The sequence below is a fragment of the Nothoprocta perdicaria genome, unplaced genomic scaffold (assembly GCF_003342845.1).
Source record: "Nothoprocta perdicaria isolate Ctin4 unplaced genomic scaffold, notPer1 scaffold_5, whole genome shotgun sequence".
NCBI classification, from domain to species: domain Eukaryota; kingdom Metazoa; phylum Chordata; class Aves; order Tinamiformes; family Tinamidae; genus Nothoprocta; species Nothoprocta perdicaria.
The window spans coordinates 8,479,514-8,499,516 of NW_020455754.1; the positions used below are offsets into that span (position 1 = coordinate 8,479,514).

At 59.7% G+C, this 20,003-nt stretch overlaps 1 protein-coding gene across 1 annotated transcript; it reads right to left on the minus strand.

Annotated features, from left to right (window-relative positions):
- Window positions 1-4,746: 4,746 nt before the first annotated feature.
- On the minus strand, window positions 4,747-14,254 carry CDX1 (caudal type homeobox 1). The gene is made up of 3 exons (XM_026047671.1): window positions 13,825-14,254; window positions 5,198-5,343; window positions 4,747-4,953 (listed from the first exon to the last, which is right to left on the minus strand). Exons 1-3 carry the CDS (start codon window positions 14,252-14,254, stop codon window positions 4,747-4,749), a joined length of 783 nt encoding a protein of 260 aa, XP_025903456.1.
- Between the last annotated feature and the right edge of the window lie 5,749 nt (window positions 14,255-20,003).

Sequence of the window (20,003 nt, forward strand, 5' to 3'; positions counted from 1 at the left end):
CAGACGCTCTCGGCAGCGGCAGGGAGAGCAGGGAGCATCCAAAGCAGTTAAAGGCGAGGAGCGATGGCACTGCCTCCTGCTCAGGTGGCACGGGCGGGCGAAGCGCGAAGGCTGCCGCTGAGGAGGAGGAGGAGGAGGAGGGCAGAGCCCGCGGGAGCCCGGCTGGCGGGAGGTTCCCCGTGCCGGGCACGGCTGTGCCCAGCGGGAAGGGAGGAAGGGGACGGCGCTCGGCAGGCTGCAGAAGGGCTGTCTGTCAAACGCACCCCTGCCGGGTGCTGGGTAGGACCTGGGCCTCTCACCAGGGATGGGGCAGGGAGGAGGCAGCCGCTGCTCGTGAGCCGCATGCGTCACGAGTGTGTCTGTTCTCAGCCCGTGCCCTGGCTCTGGGGCACAGTGTTATCTCCACTCTCAGGACTGCAAGTCTCAGCTCCGGGCTCGTTATGGCCAGGCTGGCACCGACATCCCCTGTGCCACAGCCCTGGCCAGGCCCAGCAGGTCAGAAATGTCCTGATGCTGCCACAGGCTGCCCAAGGCTGGTCCCCAGCCCTAGCGTGGATGATGCTCCACAGCCCTTGTCCCTTCAGTGCTGTGCATTCCCCCAGACCACCTCCAGACCGCTCCATCAGGAGGATGCTCCATATCCCTTGCAAATAGATTCCCTCCCAAGCAAAGCGGGGCTGGAGCTGCTGGGCTGGCACAGGTGGCCGAGGCCCACTTGGGTACCGTCCCAGCCTCACTATCCCACTTGGTGCCTTGTTTGCCTCCCATGCCTGTTCCACATGAATCAGCCCTTTGCTGTTTCCCACGGGACGTGGCCGAGGAGCCGCGTCCTGCGGCGCGGTGGGCAGACCTGGTGTCAGCGCGCTGCAGCTTCCCCATCCCTGCATCACCGGCCTCCAACCCATCCCTGCACAAACAGCCCAGCCTTCCCGCGGCCAGCACTAAGCCGCTGTCCTCTTCTTTCCAGAGACAATATTTCCTGGCAGGAGCTCATGGGCTAATGATCGCCTTGAGGGTGGGATAGGATGCCAAAGGGATGCTCCACTTGTGGAGAACCTGCACCCATAGTGGTAGGTGTTGCTTGGGCAATGGAGCCACAAAATCTATCATCCAAGATGATAAGAGGCAGCCAGCTCCATCACCCATGGAGCTCCAGCAGCTCTTTGGAGCAGCAGCCTGAGTCTGGTGTCCCTCTGGGCTACTCCCTGGCGCCAGCTACAAGATTCCCCATGGAGCAGGTTGTGGATGTGCAGGGATACGGGGAAACAATCTCCTCAACCTGTGCTCTCTGAGCTCACCATGCCCCAAAAACACCATCACTGCTGATTCCTGCAGCTGCTGTTGCAGCAGGAAGGAGCCCAGAGGCTGAGGAAACCACCCGTGCCCACAGCACAGCCCGTGGGGCAGGCACATCCCTCCAGCATCCCGACCTTGGGCTGTGGGGGTGTTGCCTGGGGCCATGATGGGCCCATGCCTGTGAGATCAGCTCCATAAGACGCAAGGCAGGTGACAACCACCATTGTGCTAGTTAGTTACTTTGGTGGGCCACCGCGGAGGACGCTGCAGCCCGGATGCACTTTGGGCCACCTGTTTTGAGTGGCCTTATTTCCATGATGGATTCCAGGGTGTGATGGAGATTTCTCCAAGGAAGGGGTGCACCCAGGCTGCAGGAGCGGGCGGACGGGAACAGAGGGAAACCCTGGGGCTTGCTGGTGCCCAAGGCCACCCGGAGGTCTCCTCCACCCCGCTGTGTCACCTGGGGCCTCAGCGATGCGGGAGCAGCTGCCGCAGGTGCTGTAACGGGTGCTCAGCACCTGCCACCGCTGCAACCGTCGGGGGAGATCTGGGCCCAAGAGCCCCGAGATGGCAAGTAGGTGGGCTAAGAGCTCCGGATGGCTTGAGCAAGGGGAGCCGGGACGCAGCAGATGCCTTTGCCAGCCCAGCCCATTTGTGTGCATGTGCATGTATGCATGCGAGTGCATGCGCGTGTGTGCTGGGGGAAGGGGTGCCTGGGTGTGTGGGCACATTTATTGCCTCTTCCCGCCAGCGCCTGCTCCCTGTGCACACACACGGGCAGCAGGAGCCCAAGGGCACAGCCCAGGGCTGCCTGGACTTTTACCCGGCTGTGCAAACAGGCAGGCGCCTGATGAGAGGATCAGTTGGAATTTCAGCCTGTCAACGGCAGACGGGAAGCTCGCCAGCGCCGGCGGCAGAGCATCTTCCCTCCCCATGCAAAGCAGCCGTCCTGACACCCCCAGCCCCATTCCCAGCTCGTGTTGCAAGACAGCAGCTCTCCTTCCAGCATGGAGCGGCTTGGAAGACATTGCTGGTGCTGGCAACATTGAGTTTGGGGAGCGCCCGTGTCCCCAGGGTGCAGCGATGGGCGGCGAGGTCGGGAACAACCCTTTGCTCTGCCACCTCAGCATCCAGCGGCTGCACTGGCAGCTCCTCCACCCACCAGGAACCAGGACTTTATCCCGCGCCCGGCATCCTTCCTGCAACAGCCCCACCGCCCTCCACACGCACATCCTCACAAGCCAAAGCTTGGCACGTGATGGGGCAGAAAGAGCAGTTTTAGCAAAAGCCGGCAGCCCTGCGTTTGGAGCAAGCTCTGCAGTGGCCAGGCTTAGCCCATGCTGAGCCTCTCCTGCCCGGCACTGCCTCTCCATGCGGCTGGGCACCGTTGCCAGCTGTTCCAGGCACTATCTCACATCCTCGTTTTGTGTTTGCTCTTCTTGGACAAGGAGGATATTCAGCCCATCAGCAGCCATAAAGTGAGATTAGAGGCTGGGAGGCGCCAATGGGAGGCTGCCACGTCCCAGGGCAGCTGGCCTTGTTCTTTGGCCTCCACCATCCCAGGCTCAGCCTCACCCCTTCCCTGACCACCCCTGGGGCTGCAACCACCGGGACACCCTGGCACGGGAAAGCAGGAGCCGGGATGTGGAATCACCACATCGTGTTGCATTCTTTGTGCCCCCAGCAGTGCCTCTGCACCCTGAACGAGCTCCCGGCATCCTTCCTGGTGGAGACGGTCCATCTATTTGGGATGTGGAGCCTGGGTGGCAGTGGGCTCACAGCCCCGGGCAGCGCGAGCCCCGCTGCCAGCCTCCCTTGCCCAGGCACCAGGCGGCAGCCACAACAGCCAGAGCGGCGAGGGGGCGGCAGCACAGCCGCCGCGTGTGGGGTTCCTGCTAGCTTTTATTTTTACCAGCGCTTGAAAAATAAAAAGAAAATCAAATCTGCTTTATATACACACACAAAAAAAGGAGTCGAAATCCCAAGCTGATGCAACTGCAACTGCATCAGCGACTGCAGCCAGCAGTGGTGACCAAGGGAGGTGCCCATGGGGGACACTCAGATGTGACAAGACCCCAGTTCAGGGCGCAAGTGGGCCCGTGGTGGAGCCGTTGTCCCCATCACCTTGCTGTTTTCTCTCAGCTCTGCGAGGGAAGCAGCAGCCCGGGACAGGAGCACGTAGGGCAGGACCTTGGCTGCTCCCTTACAGCCTTTAGGGCAACTAAAACAGGGCCAACACAGTCATAAGGATCAGGCAGGAGAAATGGAGTTTTGTGATTGTCCAGCAGGGTAAGAGGGGACAGCGGGGACCTGCCCGGTGGCCCTTGCAGGAGGGGGATGTCAGAGCAGCCCTCCTGTGTGCTGCACATCCCCAGCATGGGCACACTCATTACTCGCCTGAGACACGCGGTGAGGACACAGCCCGGTGTTCTTCGGGTCTTGAAGGAAGCAGGAAAACCCCACAGCACTGTCTGTGGAAACCACCCCTCCGTCACCAGCTCTTTATCTCCCCTGCCCGCCCCAGCCTCCAAGAGCAGCCGCTTCCCATGCCCGTGGTGGCCGCCGTCCCTGCAGCTCAGTGCTGCCCAGCAAAGCTCTCCTGCAGCACCACCATGACACGTTTGCTGGATGGGGATTGTCCAGTCTCCACGTGGAGCTTCATGGATGCACCTTGACATGCTGTCTGCATGGAGAATGAGGCTCCAGACCCAGAGCAGCACGAGCAGAGCCAGGAGTGCAGAAGGAGGGGTGCCATGCATGGTGCACATATGCACGGGGAGCTTGCCAAGGGCCTGCTCCTGCTCAGCATTGTTCTGCTGGTTTAAGGAGGGCTCCAGTTCTCCATCAGGCCCCTCCATCTGCAGTCCCATCAGCTAAGGGTCCTGCCCGATTAGCCCCATCCAGTTTGCTCTTCCTTCTGCACCCCCCTCCCCAGCATGGCAAATCCAGCAGAGTAGTTTGGCTCAGATTTGCTTTGTCTTGAGTCTATCTCAAGCCATGTCTCTTGTCTCATTCAGTCTTGCTTGAACTGTCCCAAAAGCATTAGGCAGCTGGATCTCCAGGAGGTCCATCCTATAAGCTCCATCCGATGCGCTGCAGGAAAGTCTTCCTCCACCACAACCTCACACCTCCAGCCAAGACCCACCCGCCCTTCCTCTCCAATAATATTAATATCCTGCCTTGGGCTATAGACCCTGCAGGCTAGATCAGCATGTATTTCCTGCAGAAGAGCAATAGTTCCTAACCTAATAATTCTGTGTGTGGACGAGAGCCCACAAGCCCCTCGGTTAAGGTCGCGGTGCCACCTGGTCAAGCCTCATGGGCTGCCCTGTTGGGTCAGCCCGGGAACATTGTGTCTTGGGGAAGGGACTGTCACTCTTCAGAGCACGCTGCCCGTCTCGGCTCTGCTGCGTAGTGCTTCTCTCTGGGTGCCTGCGGCTGCTGGGGGGGTTAAGGCATGAATTCCTCCTTGATCGTCAGTGGGGAGGAGGAGACGAGGCTGGGGGCGCTGCTGCTGCAGAGGCCCCCGATGGGTCCCGGGGTGCCAACGGCCGGCGGCGTAGGGGTGGTGGTGCTTGTGGGCTGGCTTTGCTGCTGCATCTTCTTTTTGTTCACCTTCCTCTCCTTCGCCCTCCGATTCTGAAACCAGATTTTCACCTGTAGGGAGAAATGGACAGTGGCAAACAGAAAGGGAGAGAGCAGAGGGCAGCAACCCTTGTGGCACCCCTGGGGAAATGAGAGATATCTCGGGGATTAAGAGGACACGCTTTGAGTCAAGGCAGCCTTCACAGCGGGGACAACGTTGCCTCCTCCTGCAGCCCAGCCCACCTGGACACCTGCATCTCCCCCCGGGATGGAGGTTTCCCACGAGGCTCCGTGGGGAGGAGGCCCCGGCACTGACCTGCCGCTCGGTGAGCCCCAGCGCAGCGGCCAGCTCGGCTTTGCGGCGGATGGTGATGTAGCGGCTGTAGTGAAACTCCTTCTCCAGCTCCAGGCGCTGGTGGTCCGTGTAGACCACCCGGTACTTGTCTTTTGTCCTGGTCTTGCCTAGCAGAGACAACAGAACAGGGTAAGATGGGAGGGGAGCTGGAGGGGCAGCAAGAGTGGTAGGAGCATCCCCAAGGGCACCGAGGGGTTGCACGAAGCCGTGGGGAGCTCCAGAGACCCAGCAATGCCCTGGGGACCGGCAGACAGGAGGTAAGAGATGCCCCTTCTAATGGCATGGTGGCCCAGGGGCAAGAAGCACAGCCTGGTGCTGTCCAACCTGCATTGTCATCACCATGAAGCCGCCCAGCAAAGCAGCCCCGGTGCAGGGGCACCGCAGACCTTTGACAGCCTCTGAGTTTAACAGCATCCTCAGATGAATGAGGATCATTGTTTTCCCAGGAGTTCCGACACCCTTTTGAGGAAGGTTGGCCATCCCTGGGATTTTGCTAACAAATCCATGGAGTTTTCCCCTGCAGAGGAGCCCCAAGGCGGTGCATAAACACAGCTCAAGTATTTGCTGTTCCACTCCACCTCCCCAAACCAGGCTGCAGGGCGGCTGGAGGACAGAGCCAGGTTTTCAGCTGAGCAGACCCTGTTCTTCCAACTGGGAAAGCAGCCAGTTGTCTGCCTGGAAGCCACAGGTCTTTAGATTTGACTGTGTTTTCCTGAATTTCTGCAACAGGGAGCAATGCAGAAGGGCTCTGCAGATCTCCCCAAGGCAGGCACCAGCACGGACAGAGAGGCAGGATTCAGCTGGGCGCTTTGGCCCAGGATCTTTCTCCTTCCCTGAGACAAAACCAGGAGTTTTTGTGTTCCGATGCTCCAGCAGGGCCCTTGGGGTCTCTGCCACATCCCTGCACCTGCTCCAGCCCCGGCACCTGTCAGGAATCAATGGAATCACCTGCTCCCAGCACAGTCCATCCTGCGAACCACCAACCAACAGCAGACCTCTCTAACCTCACTCTTATCCTGCTTCCCCAATAAAACCATAGCAATGCTCTGCACGCCTGTCCTTCTGTTCATCTGTGCCTGTTAGTAACTGCTTGGCACGTTCACCAGTTTGGGTCTAATCTGCTGGGCACTGAGATGCACCAGAGCCATCCTGGCTAGCCCAGCAGAAGCAGATGGACTGAAGCAAAACTCCGTCCCACAGAGAGAGATGGCAGTGTGGACTCAACCCTAGTCAGACATCAGAGAATCCCCGCACAGCGACACCTCCGCCTCCAGCATGCAAATGCACTTGTTTACCAGCCAACTCACTTTTTATTTTTAAGCATCTCAGGACGTGCTAGGAACATGTAAGCTGATCGCTCGTTGATGCACAAGGGCCTCCCAGGATAACCTCTCCTGCGGAGCCCGGGGCTCCAGAGCAGCTCGGGGCTGTTGGCACAAGCAGGGTAGCAGCAGGGACAAGCTGAGGCCACCCTGAGAGGCTGAAGCCCAGGGCAAGCCCTGCTCTCGGAGCCCTCAGGCCTCCCTAAATGATAGGTGATGGATGCAATGAATCTAGTCACCCCTTTTATCCTCGCCCCAAAGCAAGTGGAGATCCCAGCTCAACAGCCCTCCTTACCACACATGAGAGCAAAGCTGCCTTTGGCCACACAGGGGGACTATGCAAGTAAAAAGCACATGTATAAAGGGGTTTGTTCAGGCTTGGCATGTTAGGGAGATGTCTGCAGGCAAGTGGGATGCCCCACAGCAGAGCCACGCTCCATGTCACCTGCAACCACCAGAAGGGAAAGGAAGCCAAGCGCGATTTGGCGATTTTTGCAAGGCTTTTTTTTTAACTTTTTTTCTTCCTAGGCATTCATCTGCTAAAGAGGAGCTGGTGGCTCAAAACAAAACCAAGCGATAAGCCGGGACAGCCGCCCCAGAACTGCTGCTTTTCCCGCAGGATCTCCGTCTTGGGCTCTGCGGTGCTTCCATCTCCCGCAGCTCCATGGGGCCTCCTGAAGAGCCCCTCAGCATGCGAAGGCCACCTGCACACACACCTCGGAGCCTCCCATGCCAAATTTGCTAACGCATTGATTCCCAAGGAATTACAAAGCAAGGGAGCTGCCCCGACTGGGGTTTACACAGGGTTTAGCGGATCCATGGGAATTCATGCTCCCTCACTGTCCCCGCTGCAAGCTCAGGGACTCCTGCAGGTTTCTCTTTTCTCATATAAATGTATCTTTTTAATTACTTGAACACCTAAGCCAGCTGAAAACAAAAATCTTCCTGAACTGATGACGCTTTAAAAAATTGAAGTAGGTCTCATTTGAAATAGTACTTCTTGCATACCATGGCTTGGAGGAAAAAAAAACAGTTGGAAAGAAATTAATTCACTGATAAGGTTTAAAAAAAACACTAGAGAAAGGAGATGTGAATACCACATGAGCCATGATTCTTAGCAGGAATTATTATTTGCGGCTCCAGCTGTAAATAGATCCATCGCTGCTTGTTCTTGATTTATTTCCTCTTCATCATCTGTGCTGGATGAATTCTCTTCTCTGTCCCAAGTCTTCCAGACCCCCAGACATGCTGCTGAGGCATCACCGTGTGAGTGGGATGGGAAGCTGGGCCCACATCACTTAACGTTAAGCAGCAGAGAGTCAAACCAGAGCATTCACAAGCAAGCCAGAGATGGAGAGTTATTCATCTCAACTAATTGCTGGTTTCAGCTATGTTTGCTGAATTCAGGAATGTATTGTGGGTGATTCACAAGGAAAAAAAAAATAAAAGGATTTGCAAGAAATACTATTGACAATGAATAATTCAACTACCTTGAATATGAATGCTCAGTTGCACTTAACTCACTCTCAGGAACCTTTTATGGCTCTGTGAAAGGAAAGGAGGAACTTGGGACAAGCCACTCTAGCACCTGGGCAAAGCCCTCCTAAACCCATGGGACACATAGACCAGCCCAGGGATGGAGCCGCTCCTAGCAGTCCTGGCACTGACTTCTCCTCCCCAGGAGGAAGTAAGAAACCACAGAAATAGTGAACCTGCCCTAAGGTGCAGAGGGCTCTGTGGGTCTGGTGAAGTCGCTTCTGCCAACGTTGATGCAAGAATGGGCAACTAGGGGTGAAGAGAGCTCTGTTTCCCCCCAATAAAGTCTTTGGTTTACTTCAGATCTTCATGCAAGACAAGACACCCTCCCCTCATGCAAGAGGACCTTGAGCATGGCACAAGGACAATGAAGCAGATTTTCCTCGCATTGCGGCCACTAGCCCCTTCCAGCCCCGCTCCGCACTTCAAATCCCTCTCTTTTGTCCCCAGAAGACCAGACAACCACTGTGGCAGCTGAACCAAGCCACTCACGGGGTCAGTGGGGAGGATTTTGTCTTTGGGATCAAGGAAGGGCCAATGGCTGCATGGGAAGAGGATATCATTCCCCTCGTTAATGTACAACCCTAATAGCACTCACCTTAGCCATGATTAGATAAGGGAATAGCTTTAATGCGCTGTCCAACCCCCAAAGGACACACTCCCGGGTATGCTTGCACACTCATGCACACACCCCGTGGGCACCAGGGTCCCGCTGCCCCGGCACCATCTGCTTCCCACGCTCCTGCACCAGCCGAGCGCCAGCCCCGGGGTTGGTCCTACAGCAGCTTTGATGGGGGACGAGGGGTCCCTGTCACTGCAGCATCACTAGCAGGCACCAGGCCATGCAGCCCCAGGCAGGATGGGGGTCTCTGCCTCCTGGCTAGCACGGGGACAAGGAAAGGGTCCTGAATGCCATGGGGCTGCTGGAGAGGAGCAGAGCCCCGTGTGCTTTGCTAAAGATGCCTCCATTTCACAGTTCAAACCCTGTGCTTGGAGCAAAGCCAGTCCCAGCAGACGTGCTCAGCTGGTGGGTGCATGACCTGCATGGTGCTGCGCTGGGGCAGGTTCTAGCCCCGACCCCAGCCCCGGCCAGGCGCTGTTTGCACGGCCTTGTCCACCCATCTGTCTGCACCACGTGCCTCCTTCCAGACTGGTTCTTCTGTATTTTCATACTGAAAAGTATTAGGTGTAAAAACCCCACTGCTGACCATTGAAAAGGAAAGGACCTCCAGCCAAGTGCTTTTATTCCATGATAAAACTACTTCTGAATGAGCAGAGTCTCTTTCCAAAGAGGATGAGCTCCTTACATGTCAAAGCAAGAAGAGCTGCTACATCAGGAATTTCTGTCCCCAGAAAGAGCTTCAGTGGAAACTTCCCTCCACCCAGTGTGGATTGGTCCATGTTATGGATGGAGAAACTGAGGTATGGAGACAGAGAGGACCTCTTTTGCACCAGAGAGGACCCCAGAGTCAGAGCTGTTGGCTGCGAGCCTTGTCCTGACCCCCTTGGTCAGCCCCAGCCCATGGTCCTTGCACAGTTCCTGGGGGCGAAATTCTCCAAGGCTGCCGGGAGGAAAGAGGGAGCAGCTGTCCCATGACAGAGACCCCAATCCCAGGTCACCACGGGCCTTCTCATAGGACTTGGAACCCTCCAGGCTTGCTGGAGTCAACCTCATATGGCATCCAGAGGTGCTCCAGCTGTTTCTGGGTGGCAGAGCTGATGTCCCCTCTGCCGCGCGCGGGACACCGTGGCTGTCCCTGCAGCAGGGCCTGGCCAGAGGCAGCCCAGCCCAGGGCTCGCTGCCGCCACCGCAGCTCCACCAAAGCACCCTGAGCCCCGTCCCTCCCGCACACTCTGCTCCGGGCTGCGCCCTGGGTTGCATAGCCCACACCATGTGTCACCAGGCTGGGCGAACACCCCGCAGCCTCCCACGTGCCCACAGGATCCCAGCACCAGGCGGATTGTGGGAGATGAACCCAGTGCACCGTTCCTAGGAACCAGAAGGGCAGGGAGTCCGCCTGCCTTCCCAGCCCCTCGCATGGTTCAATGTCCTCAAATGCTCTTGCTCTGCCCCAAAGGTGATGGATGAGGTGGCTGCGGCACAAGGGATGGGGCCATGCGGCTGCCTGTGAGGAACGATCCCCCCCAGAGAGCAAGTCGCCTCCGCGCAGTCGCGGTCTGAGATCACTTCCCAGCCAACAGGGCGTTGGATTCGGACAGCTGCCAGGTACTAAACCTGGCTAGGAGGAACTACGTTTTCCCATCGTGAACATCTCTCTTTGCAGGGCGGAGGGAGAAGCTGCTCAACAAATGTGCACCCCAAGGAGCCCAATACTTCCCAGCACCCGGTCGCTGCCAGAGAAATGGGCCGTTTGAGCTGTGCATGTTGGTAGCAAACCTGCTGGAGGCAAAACCCCATGCACTGGGACAAGGAGCTCTCACAAGGACTGGGGGGTTCTCCAGCACCCCACAACCTCCTGCACCTGCAGCAGACCCTGCCTGGCACCCAGTGTAGGCACCAAAGACGCCCTTGCAAACAGCACCAATCCCGCAGTCACCACACTAGCCACAAAACCTGACTCAGCCTGAAATGTCACCTCTTAAAAATGCTTCTCTTCAACAAAACTGTGCCCCTCTAGGCTTAGAGCCTCCTATCCAGGGGGGCTTGGTCTCTGTGTTTCCACAAAGCCCAGCGCTTTGGCCGTGCACGGGCGCGCGTGCAGCACGCGGGGGCCGGGACCGGCAGCGGTGGGAGGGCAGGAGCGGGAAGGCGGCTCAGGGCTTGGTGCAGGCGGATCCGCGGGCGCAGACCGGCACGGGGGAGCTCGGGCTGGCGCGGAGCCGCCGCGTGCAGCGCCCTGGCCCTGCAAGCCCAGCCAGCTTCCATGCGGAGCATCCCGGGGCCGCGCGGGGAAGGAGGCTGCCCCTTATCCCGGCCATCGCAAACAGCAGCCCGCGTCCTTGACAGGGAAGCATCTGCCATTGACCGGCGGGTTTAAGTGTCCCTCTGCTAATCCCAAGGCATCCAACGGCCAAGCCTGTCACGTAGGTACCTCCAGAGCTCAAGGGAAGCCCTTCCTGCTCAAGGAAAGTTGCTTCTAGGAAAGCCCAAAGAGCCTGTACCTTGGCCAGCAATCCCACTGGCTTCACACATCCCACTGGGGCCAGAGCTGGGTTAATATCTGAAGGGATAAAGACCCATGGTTGGAAAACTCATGGTAAGAAGCACCCCAGGGAGAAGCCCCATAGGGAAAAGCCCCATGCTTTCCCAAACCCTGCTTTTCCGGGGAGGAAACATCCCTCTGGATCATTACAGGATTGCTCCCTGCATCTTTTAAAGACCGTATTAGGGGAAAAAATAATATAAAGGCAAGAGCCCGCTGAAGGCGACCTGGCCACGACACTTGTGCCCTCCACGTGGGATCTCGCGCTTTACATAAGCACCGAGCCCCGGGTGAATTTCAAAGTCCGGGCGGCTGCCGCTTCCCGCAGCTTGGCTGAGCTTTTTATAGAGCCGGGGCGCAATTCACAGGGAAGTTTGCAAATGACTGTGAGCAGGGAGGAAGCGCGAGGCTTTGACACTCGGCTCGTGAAGGTTTTATGAGCGACAAAAGAGGTGATTTTCGGGAGCAGAGTAAAGCCGGGTTCGGTTCCACTTAATTCCTAACCCGTGGTGGTTTTTCCCCGCTTTTTTCCCACCTATTATTGGTAGTCCAGAGGGGTGAAAGGCACCTGCTTTTAGCAACAGGTCTTTGAAACTAAAACCTGGCTCTGTGGTGCCTCGCTCAGACACTTCCCAATGATTTCCCTTGAGCTCCAGCTTCAATTTGCAGAAACTGCCAGCACCCTCATTTTTCCCCATGTAAATTCTCCTGTGACAGAGGCCCAGCTCTTCCCCTGAACCTCCCCTGCGGCGGCCGACGGCTGCTTATTCGAGGAAAGACAGGGAAGGAGCCTCGATTTACAGCCCTCCGAATCACTAGGATTTATAGCATTCATAACGAAACTGTTGATATTTATAGCAAAGAAAAAGCCCACGCATTAATTTCCTATTCCCACTGTGGCGAGATGGGCATTCAATCCATCCAGCCCGATTAATGTCCAGCTTACTGATGGCAATAATAAAATTCATTGAAGAATTTCATCCTTATCTGTGTCAAACCCATCTCTGCTCTGCTCGCCTCCAGGCTTAAAGGAGAAAACATGTGAAATATTTGCAGCTTTTGTTATTTTTTTAAGGAGGGCTGGAAAACGCATGGGATTTTCAATCCTCCTACATCCTGAGGATGCATCAAAGTGCCCGGCGTCCCATTAAACCCAAGGGGAATTTTGCTACCGATGGGGCTGTTTCCCACCATCTCCCAGCATGTTGTCCCACCATGGTCCAATCCTGCCCCTGTTCCTGGGACCCCTTGGCCCTCAGATGCTTTAATGCACCCGGGACCGGGGCCAGGCACGTGGCCGGAGCGAGGCCCTGCTCTGCTGGTTTATTTGCCCCTTTGTATGCATTTAATCTAAGAGATACAAAGCGCGCCGCTAATGGTGTTTTTGCACAATATAATCAATCCGATGGTCACATAACTCAATCAGGGGCACTTTTACCCCCCTGCTCTATCTCAGCTCCATTGCTGACTGCAAAATAATCCCCTCAGTGCAGAGTCGTGACGATGTCTCTCCCATGTTCCTGCTGCATAGAAGTTGGGAGGTTCAGACCCACCAAACCCACAGGAGCACCAGTTCCCTTTAGCGCTTGGGAAGCTCGTGGCTGCCTTCATGCCCCAAAATCATCCCCAAGAGATCTTGCCCCCAAATTGTCCCCAGGAGACCCTACCCCAGCTGCACCCCCATGCACAGAGCCACTCGTGCAGCGAGCTCGGCCCCAGCCGTGCTCTGCTGTCCTCCTGGGGCGCCCGGCGGGCAGGGGACATGAAAGGGCGCAGGCTGCAGCACAAAGCGGCGCGGAGCCTCCCTGCCAAAGGAGCCGGCCCCATCTCCATGACAAAGCGAAGCCCTTGTCAGTTTGGGCTGGCCCCAAGGGGGGACCTGCCGCCGCCTTTGAAGTGGGCAGAGGGCTCTGGTAGCCCAGACACTTCCACTTCCCCCCCAGGTCAGGAGTTCATTGGGGCAGGACCCCGGGAGGGCAGGGACAGGAGCTGGGGCAGAGCCGGGACAGCGCCCAGGGGACAGCGAGCAGGACCATGGAAGAGCAGGACACGGTCTGGAGGACAGTGGGGATGGGAGATGGGCACAATGGGGACCAGACCGGGGGGCCTGGAGCTCTGGGACATCAAAGACAGGGCTGGGAGAATAGAAGGGTAAGATAGGGAGGATGGCAGGGGCAGGACAGCTGGGAAAGCACCCAGGGAACAGCAGCAAGGAACACCCAGATAGCAGAGCAAGACCTGGAGAGCAGTGAAGACAGGAGTTGGGGGACATCAGGGACAGAATCCAAGGGAAGTGAGAGACAGGACCCAGGGACAGTATGGAAAGACCTGGGGGACCGTAGGGCAGGACCGAGGGACAGAAGGCTACAGGCAACACAGAGATAAGCATGGGATTGGTGCCACCACCCATGGCACCCACCCTGAGCCCAGCACCTGCCCCATAGCCACCCCCTTGCACACACACTGGACACTCAGCCCAGCAGCCAGCGGCAAGAGAGGCCGATCCGCAGGCAGCAATTCCCTGAGAAGCCCTCGGAGCCCGCGCCGTCCCCGCGCGGGTCCCTACCGTTGCTGCTGGTGCTGGGGACGCTGCGCCGCATCCACTCGTAGGGCGTGCGGCGCTGCGCCGTGGGCGAGAGCTGCGGCACGGCGCTGCCCATGGCGGGCGGCAGCAGCCCCGAGCCCGGTGCCTGCAAGGCGTTGAAATCCGGGGCGCCGAAGCCGAACTGCGCCGGGGCGGCGGCGGGCGAGGCGGTGGCGGCGCTGCCGTACGCGTGCCAGTCCTCCTTGGCAGGGGTGTAGGGCGAGCCCCAGGCCCCCGCGGGCTGCCCGTGGTGCGGGTCGCTGTTGATGCCCGGCACGTGGTGGTAGCCGGCGAAGTCCGAGTACTGGGGCGGCCCCGGCACGTAGTTCTGGGGGTTGAGGTTGAGGCTGGGGTGCCGCACGGGGCTGGGGTACATGTTGGCGTCCTTATCCAGAAGATAGCCCAGGTACATGTTGGGCGCCCGGCCCTGCGCGCATGCTGCGCCCACGCCGGCTGCGGGCCCCTCCGTCCGTCCGTCTGTCCGTGTCCGCCCCGCGCTCACCTGGGCGCCTTGGGGAGCTGCGTCCCACGGGCCAGGCACCTCCCTGCCCCAAGGCTTTTATTGGGCCCAACCTCTCGCAGCATTTGCATTGAAAGGCAGGTTTGCATTTCAAAGTGCAGGAACCCCGGCGGGCGCCCCGGCGGCAGCGGGGCCGAGCTGGAGCCGATCCTGCGGACCCCGTGCCGGGGGCGGCTGCGGAGCCCTGCACCCAGCCAGGGCCATGAGCAGCACCGGGGCACTGTGGCCAGCGGGCCCTGACTGGAGCCCTTGGTGCTGCCTGGCTTTGGGGACAGCAACGTGCACCCAGGGGTGCCCACGAAGACCCCTCAAGGGTGCCCATGTGGTCTCAAGGAGCATGGGGGAGTCTGACCTGGACAGGGGGAGCTGGTGCTGAGTCTCTTGTATCAGAGCCCATCGGGGACAGGGGATACGCTGGGCTGCTCCTGGGACCAGCCCCAGTGCCCATGTTGGGGACACCAAGCCCGGGCACTGGGGCAGCATTTTCCTGCCCCGTCTGCAACATGCACTGGATGCAGAATTGGGAAGGGGACCCCTAGAACCCACGGGGGAGGTAATGTGCTTTCCCTGCTAGATACAGGCAGGCCTTTGCCCTCCCAGGAAGGGGGATTATCCAACACTGGGATTGGATAATAAGAAAGGGAAAAAAAAAAGGCAGAGAAAAATGGATTTGAGTTGAAACCATGAAATGAAACCAATACTGAGAGGAGAAGCTAAGGGAAGGTAGACATGCAGAGTGTTTCCTGCTCACGGTGATGGACCTGGGAACTGCTCTCCTTCCGTGTCATGTTGACTCCCAGACTTGCAGGGCCGCAAGGAAAATGACAGAGAAGCTGCAGAGCCCCCTCGCCTGGGGGGCTCAGGGCATTTTGTGCAGAGCCCTTCCTTGCCTGGTCTCCCTGCCACGGGGATGGATGAGCTGCTCCTCGCTGTGGCACCAGCCCTGGTCACTTGGGTGGGATGGGAGCATCCCACAGAGCTGCATTCTCTCTGGTGGCCTTTGCAGCCCCCAGCCAGGACAGAGTCAGGCGATTCCCAGCCTGGCTGGGAACGTCGCCCGGCTGCAGAGGGGCAGCCCCTCGACCTGCTCCTGCGCATCCCCATCGTGCTGCTCCAGGCTGAGATCCTGCCCGGTGCGGGGCCCCTGGCCGGGGCACCCTGCTCGCCCCTCCATGAGCTCCCCCATGCATCTTGAAGACAGCAGCATTTTTGCTTAAACAGTAGCACCAAGGCCTTCCTCCTCCTCCTCCTCCTCCAGCCTCTGCCTGCAAGAGTACCCAAGGTTGGAGAGCGGAAAAGTAGACAGGGAGGAAAAATCCCTGGACACAGAGAGGACCTTGGGATGTGCAAAGGCATCCGAGCGGCTGCTGTGGCCATTCTGCTGAGGAAAGGCCTGGCCAGGAGCACCTCACAGGCCAGTGAGCGGCCGTCCCGGCTCCACACCGATTTCTCCAGCTGGGAATAACGGGATGAGGCAGCCAAACCTCTCACCCACTCCAAGACATCCAGCCTCAACCCAGCCTGGGAAACCCCTTCGCCCTGACCATTCCCGGGACTAGAGGGAGCATTGGGCGCAGCTTCCCCCGGCTCCGCGGGTTTCGGTGCTGCTATCCATGAGCGAGCGATGCCATCTCCTGGAAGCCATGGGGCTGGGAGGGCAGCGCTGGCAGGTCCCTAGGGCCAGGCTGGCCTGTCACACGCAGCACGTTTGACACCGGCGTCAGCAGCACCGTGGCAGGGGCTGCACAGGGGCATTTGCAGTGGGGAACAGTGCCCAGCTCAGCCCAGCACCCCTCGGAGCAAAAGAAACAGAGCCAGGAGCACAGACCTGCCATGGGGCTGGGCTGGGAGGAGCATTGGGGCCGGGAAACCTCCCAAGCTTTGAGACTGAGTTTGGGAGTTTTGCAGTGTGGCACCCGCAGGGTGACATTGAAGGCACTGCTCTCCAAAGAGCCGGGCAAGCGTTGGGGTAGCCCAAATTACCCTGCTCCTGCTATCCTTTCCCAGGGCCTGGTGCATCTGCCAGCTGCAAGAGGCTGGGAATGGCCTTCCTGGCAAAATCCAAGAACCACAATCCCGGGCACCAGCTGCAAGAGTGGCCTGCACATCCCGCTGGTGCAGCGGGTGCAATTGCCTCTGCTCCGGGGCGCAGGGCCCCTGCGTGGGCTCCGAGCACAGCAGAGCGCGGCGGCGAGCGCGAGCCGGCACGGGGCACGCACAGGGTTAACGCTTCCCATGCTAAGTGGCTGCAGATGTGTGGGAAAGTCTGGGGCGAGCGGCCGGCGCTGCCATTAGTATTCACGGCGGAGCCCGCGCCGCCTCCCGCGGCTCCGCAGGCGCACGGAACGGCACGGCCCGTGGCGGGGGCGAGCGGGAGCGCGTGGGACGGGGCGGAAGGGCCCCGTGCGGGGAAGAGGCGCTGGGCTCGCGGCACCGCAGCCGAGGCAGCAGCTCCGGGGGCTCCATGTGGACCCATCCGTGCGGCACTGCAGCCGAGCACGGTCTGGAGAGTCCGGGAATGGCGCTTAGCCCAGCACTGCAGGGTGCAAAGGCCCAGGCAGCGGGGTCCTGCCTAGTGTAGCCATCCCTCTGGAAGAAACCTTTGGGAAAGGCTGGAAGAAGAATCCGTGCTGCTCTTCCGGGAGCTGAAGGCACTGGGGAGATGCGCCGGCAGCTGCCGTGATCGATGGCTTGCCCAGATGTTCCCCCTTGCTCCCCAGCACTCAGCGCCTCTCTCTTGTGTTCTGAGCTTCGACACCACATCAGAGTGAGGCACAAATTCCTGAGACGACTTTCTGCCAAGAGAGGCTTGAAGGAATATTGCAGCTCCGTGGGGAATCCGGGCCCTCGGTTGCGTGCAGAAGAGCAGGAGGCTGCGCTCTGCCTCCTCTTCCTCACCTCCCCCTCGCCTGCCAGCACAGGCGTCCTCCTCCCTGGCAGAACTGCCCTTCTCTGCCCCAGCCCAAGCTTTTCTTAGGGTCCCAGATCCAGCAGGAGGCTGGGACACAGTTTCAGTCCCGAGGTTGCAGTCCAAATACCCCAGAGTGTCCCTGTCTCAGGGTCTTCTTCATGCACCTGAAGAGTTGCACTGTCCCAAGCTCCAGGTAGCCCTCGGGCCACTTCTCTGGGCTTGCCCCAGACTGGAAACCCCAGGGGCTCTGGCAGCCCCCGCTGCAGCCGCCTGGTCCCGGGGGAACCGCCGTGTCCCGCGCGGTCACCAGGGGTACTGAAAATAGAGGAGAGCAGCGCGTGGCGGGAGCCGTGCGCCGCGTCCCCGCGTCCCCGCGTCCCCGCGTCCCCGTGTCCCCGCGTCCCCGTGTCCCCGCGGCGCTGCTGCTTCCTCCGCGCTGCCCTTTCCCAGGAGCTGCTCTAACCCCAGCACGCCCTCTTCCCAAACAGACGCCAGGCCCTGCACGCTCGCAGCAGCCGCTGCTTCCCGGCATCCCAAAACCACAGCCCTGGAACTTCATCCGGGAAAGGGCTTTGCTGGCCTAGCTTGTCCTCAGCCCGGCCTGGGGGCGCAGGGAGGAGAGGGCGGCCGCTGGCCGGGCTGGGGCTCGTGCCCTCTCGCTGCTCCCTGCCAGGCTGCGCCGCCTCGGGCTCTGGTGGATCCCCTCGTAGGGGCTGCTCCCAGGAGCCGGGAAGCAGCTTGCAGCCCCAACAGGGCCCTGTTGGAAGGGGACATGAGATGGCTGGGAAAGAGGGTGCTGGTGGGTTTCTCCCTTGGGATCAGCCACGTCCCGCCACGCGGAGCAGGACTGCAGCAGAGCAATTCCCACCCGCGCAGGGACCAGTCGGAGGCGGCTCTGTCCCGCGGGGAAGGTGTTGGGAACAGCGGTGTGCAGCACACGCTGCTCTCTCGCCTGCGCCCCGCGAGTCCGCGCTCACGCTCGCGTGCTCAGCTCTGCGTGGCAGATGCTGCCGCGCTGCGGGGCCACCGGCTCCCGTGTCCCCAGGGCCTCCGTGCAGTCCGACCGGGGACCCGGTAGGACCGGGCAGCAGGGCTGGACACCTCTGCCTCGCCCAGCTTCATGCCACCGCCCTGGAGCCCAGCACAGGGCCCTGTCCCCATCCTTAGGGACATCCCTCCGGTGCCCTCCCTTGTTCCCACTATCCCCTGTGTGTCTCCTGCCTGCACTGCACAGCTCATCCTGGCATGGGAACAGCATCTTCTGCCCCACGCTCCTCACCGGGGGCTTCCCACAGCCCCAGCCCTTGCTTCCCTTTGCCATGGCCAGATGAGAGCCTGGTGCTCTCCAGCTTTGCATTTGCATCTGTGAATAGAGAAACACGGAGATAACCAGAGATAAGAGCTGGTGTCACACGGTCTCCGCTGCGCACGTTTTGACCTTGCAGAGCCGGAGGGGATGATGCTGCCCAGCAAATCAGTCTCCAGGCTCCAGCAGCATGGGCTTTGTGGGAAGGGTTGAGGTTTTCCTTGGAAAAGAGAGAAGGAAACGGAGAAGCGCATCATCTCAGGGGAGCTTTCTCTTGAAGGCTCGTGGCATTTTCCCTGTGTTTATTTTCCAGAGTCCCATTAAGGCACAACCCCAAGGGAGAAACTGAGGCAAGAAGAGACCATTCCCAAGCCAGAGCCCATCCAGATGCCCCCAGCTTTGCCAGCAAAGCAAACAGCACCATGCTCCTTGTGAACGCGCAACACTCGATCTATTCAGGGACTCCCAAAATCCATCCAAACGCACCCAAAGGGGTGGCTGAGACCTAAAGAACATCCATTAACCCACTCCCAAGCTCTTGGGATCACCACTATACGTGAATCCCTGCGAAGGGCAATGAGAGGCCGGTGGCGGGGTGCGTGGGGCGGCGCGCGCGGGCCGGGCACGGTGGCGGTGCCGGGAGGCGTCCGCGGGGCACGCGGAGCCGGCTGCAATGAAAACATGAGTCAGCTGCTGGCGTGGGCAGCGGATTCTCTAAACATCCCCTCATATCCTGAGAGAGGAGCAAGGCGGGGGGCGGAGGGGGGGGGAGAAGAAAAAGGGGGGGGCTTGAGGAAAAGATATAGAAAAAGAAAACCGGGGAAAGGCTAGAATTGAAAGCAGACCCAGGGAGAGGGCAGCTCCCCTCCCTCGGATTTAAGGAGGCCATGGCCGGGCTCTTCAGGCTGCTTTTTTCTCCCCTTAGCTGGGCCCGTGTTCTCCCCCTGTGGTGACACCCCCTCTCTTTGCAGCCACTTTGGCTCTTCTCCCTTCCCTCCTTCCCTTCTTTTCCCTTTTTCTCGCCCCGCATCGCGCCCGCCCGCCGGGCGCTAATCGAAAGTTTGGCTCCGAGAGTGCTCCCGGCCGGAGGGTGGAGGGAAGGAGCAGGCAGGGGAGGAAGTCAGCGGCCGCCAACTCCTCATTGGAGCGGGAGCCACCCGCTTTCCCCCCTCCCTCCCGAGATCCCGGCTATTTATCTCCGCACACACATGCACACGCACGCGTGCAACCCCCCCGCTCCGCTCCGGAGCCTCCGGAGCCTCCGCCGGGCTGGGGACTGCGCAGGGATGCGCTAGCGGAGCCGACCCTTGGCTGCAGCCCAGCCTTGGCACAGCCTCTCCTGGCCTTTTTATTTTCCCCCTTTCCTCCCCCTTTCACGTCTTCCCTTCCCTCTCTTTCGCCTTGCCAGCTGGGGAAGGCGGCGG

Excerpts from the sequence above, each read along its gene's own strand:
- CDX1 (XM_026047671.1), bottom strand. The coding sequence starts at position 14,254 with ATGTACCTGGGCTATCTTCTGGATAAGGACGCCAACATGTACCCCAGC. Across the intron at positions 5,344-13,824 it reads CCCCAGCACCAGCAGCAACG|GCAAGACCAGGACAAAAGAC; the intron begins GTAGGGACCCGC and ends TGTCTCTGCTAG. Across the intron at positions 4,954-5,197 it reads TGGGGCTCACCGAGCGGCAG|GTGAAAATCTGGTTTCAGAA; the intron begins GTCAGTGCCGGG and ends TTCTCCCTACAG.